The 2,831-nt window shown below is 41.3% G+C and overlaps 1 protein-coding gene across 1 annotated transcript; it reads right to left on the bottom strand.

The window, feature by feature from the left end:
* Window positions 1–444: 444 nt before the first annotated feature.
* On the bottom strand, window positions 445–2,117 carry LOC109181672 (homeobox-leucine zipper protein HOX11-like). The gene is made up of 3 exons (XM_019331553.1): window positions 1,430–2,117; window positions 1,233–1,312; window positions 445–1,151 (listed from the first exon to the last, which is right to left on the bottom strand). Exons 1-3 carry the CDS (start codon window positions 1,997–1,999, stop codon window positions 794–796), a joined length of 1,008 nt encoding a protein of 335 aa, XP_019187098.1. The 5' UTR covers window positions 2,000–2,117; the 3' UTR covers window positions 445–793.
* Between the last annotated feature and the right edge of the window lie 714 nt (window positions 2,118–2,831).

Genomic DNA, 2,831 nt, shown 5'->3' on the forward strand with positions numbered 1-2,831 from the left:
AACATACATTTAGGTAAGGATGATAGATTTTCTCTCTCTCTTTTTTTTTTTTTTTTTTAAATAAAACCTTATCACATATGATTGCAAGTTAATCAAAACTTTTAACAAAAAAACGAAATTTGTCTTGTGGAGAGTATACTTCATTTATTGTGGGTGGGTGGAAGTAAGAAATTTCCAAGAAGCACGCTTCTTTTATCTGTCATGATTTCAACGAATAAAGATATGATTGAAAGTAGCTCGTACGGCTTAGCTCAATGATTTATACAGTATTTGAGAGAAAAGATCAAAGTTTACCTAATAACAATATTAGTGTAGGAATTATATGTATAAAATAGACAGATCTCTTGTAAACATCGATATTTAATCTCGTCTACTGAGTCATTATTCATTAAGTCATCCTAATTACGATAATGGGAATAAATAAGAGGGATTGAGAAGCAAAACTTTGCTGTAATTATGATTTTCTTTCAACTTTAGTTGGGTTTTTGCAGCAAATGATAATCAAGAAATTTGATGAATCCCATACAAAAACATGGTAACGCTACCTAGCTTCTTAGTTTTCTAGCCATGCATGATTTACTGATCATCACTACATACACAAAAGATTAAGCTTCTTCACCTACGTTCGATTCAGATTATGTTACGAGCCAAAAAGTTGCTCCGTGAAGACACAAGAACAATCCCAGAAAAAAGAAAACATCAAACAACGTCGGAAGATTCGAACTGAAGAGACCCAAGATTAGTAGTAGTTGGTATACATACACCCCATCGGATCTTGAATCTCCGGCGGTGTTCACGAGGCGGCAGACTGGTGGGGGTGGCTGGGATTATGGGCGGCGGTGAACGGGAAAAACCTGGGTTTGGAGAGGAAGGGAATGGGCTTGGGGATGGAGTCGGGAGCGGTGGTTGGGGTGGTGGGTGCGGGGGCGGAGACGGTGGCCGGCGGCGGGGCGGTGGAGGTGGAGGCGACCTTCTCGCACGACGGACACATGGTGAGAGTGGTGGCGGGGAGATGCATGTAAAATGGATTTGAAGATTTGAGAGCTCTGAGTTCTTGCAATTCTTTATGGAGTCTTCGGTTCTCTTCTCTCAGCGTTTCGCAGCATCTTTTCAGGTATTCGCAGTCGACTTCCGTTTGCTTTAGCTTTGTCCTGCAAGTTTTATAGCTATTTTTTCAAATATGAAGAAGATCGGAAATCCGCCATTAATGGAGCTTCGAAGTTCAAACTCACCTTGCTCGGCGGTTCTGGAACCAGACTTCGACTTGCCTCGGCCGGAGATTCAGCTGCTTTGCGAGCGCGTGTTTTTGCTTCTGTGGATTTCCAGAATCATAAATTTTTGAAAATGGGAAATAAAATCGAGGAAAATAAAACGACAAAACATTTTTTTTTTAAAGTTTTAAAAAGGTTGTCTTTTTGGGTGTACTTACAGGGTTAAGAGTGTGGTGTTCTTTAAAGCTTTCTTCCAGATAAGCCGACTGTTCTTTGGAAAGCCGGAGCTTTTTCCGGGCGTTGACGCCGTTCTCGTCCTCGTCGCTCGCCCTCGACGCCGGTTCCGCCGCGCCGCCGTTTCCGGCGGCGTCGGAGGCGGTTCTCTGATCCCTACCACCGTCCTCCACCACCGCACCATTCCTGTTCCTCTTGAAAATGCTAAAGTCTATCGCCCTGAACGACGACGCTACGCTGTTGGGCGACGACACCTCCTCCGCCGCCGCCGCACGCGCCGCCGCCGGAAAACTAACGTTCTTCTTCTGAACAGGAGCGGGAGGGAGGAGGTCGAGCGGCACCGGCGGAGCAAAAATGGCGAGGCGTCGATCTGCGCTGCGGTGGGCTTCCTCCTCCGACGAAGTGGCGTGGTCGTAGTCCTCAACGTCGTCGTCGTCCTCGTCGGAATCATTAGACCGGTGGGATTTCTCCGGCTCCTGGCCGCCGTCTTCTTGCCGTCCTAGCCTTTCATTCCCGGCGGTGATGCCCAGACCCAAGCTCAACCCGAGCTCCATCTCTCATGTGAACACAAAATCAGAGCAAACAAGTACTCTTCAAAAGGACACACAAAACTCTGTAGAAATAGAGAATTTTAGAGAGAGAAAGAGAGAGAGAGAACAAAAGGCTTTAGGATTGAAAGAAGCAGAAAGAGTCTTTATAGAGATTCTATCCAATCTGTGAATAGATAATAAACAATCATTATTAATGCACAGAGAGATAACCCCACCTATATAGTTTTTGTATTGTAAAATTCCAACTCAAATTTATTACGGATTATTTTTGAACTTTTATGTAAATCATAAAATTGTATTTATCTTTCTAAATTAATATTGTGACTTATCTTCTGGAATTCAACTAAATTAGTCTAATCTCGTTAAATGCAGATTGTAAGTTGTAACTAATTGAATGAATAATTTTCAAAAATTATAAATATTAAAAGAAATCTGGTGTATTTTAAATAAATTATTAGTTTGATTCAAAGAAAAGTGGTTGATCGTCTCGCTAACATGACTTGACAATATGATAATTGTTGGCGTACTATGTCGGAACCCCCTAGTGAGATTGACGTGATTGAGGCGATTTTTTAGTGCTATTCAAATAAGCAGACCAGATGAATTCTTATACGACATTAATATTTATGGGTAGTTGTTTCGGGTGTTTCTTGTTCTTTTAATAATAATTTGAAAAAATAACATAAAAATATTTGAAAATTTTATTCAAATGATATATTTAACCATGACCTAAGTTTTAATTAGTCAAGATTTGAAGTAATTAGCCAATATTAAAAATTTAAAAATTGTGAAAAATGCAGAGAGAGAGAGAGAGAGAGAGAGGAAGCGGGGCCCG

The sequence above is a fragment of the Ipomoea nil genome, unplaced genomic scaffold (assembly GCF_001879475.1).
Source record: "Ipomoea nil cultivar Tokyo-kokei standard unplaced genomic scaffold, Asagao_1.1 scaffold0188, whole genome shotgun sequence".
Taxonomy (NCBI): domain Eukaryota; kingdom Viridiplantae; phylum Streptophyta; class Magnoliopsida; order Solanales; family Convolvulaceae; genus Ipomoea; species Ipomoea nil.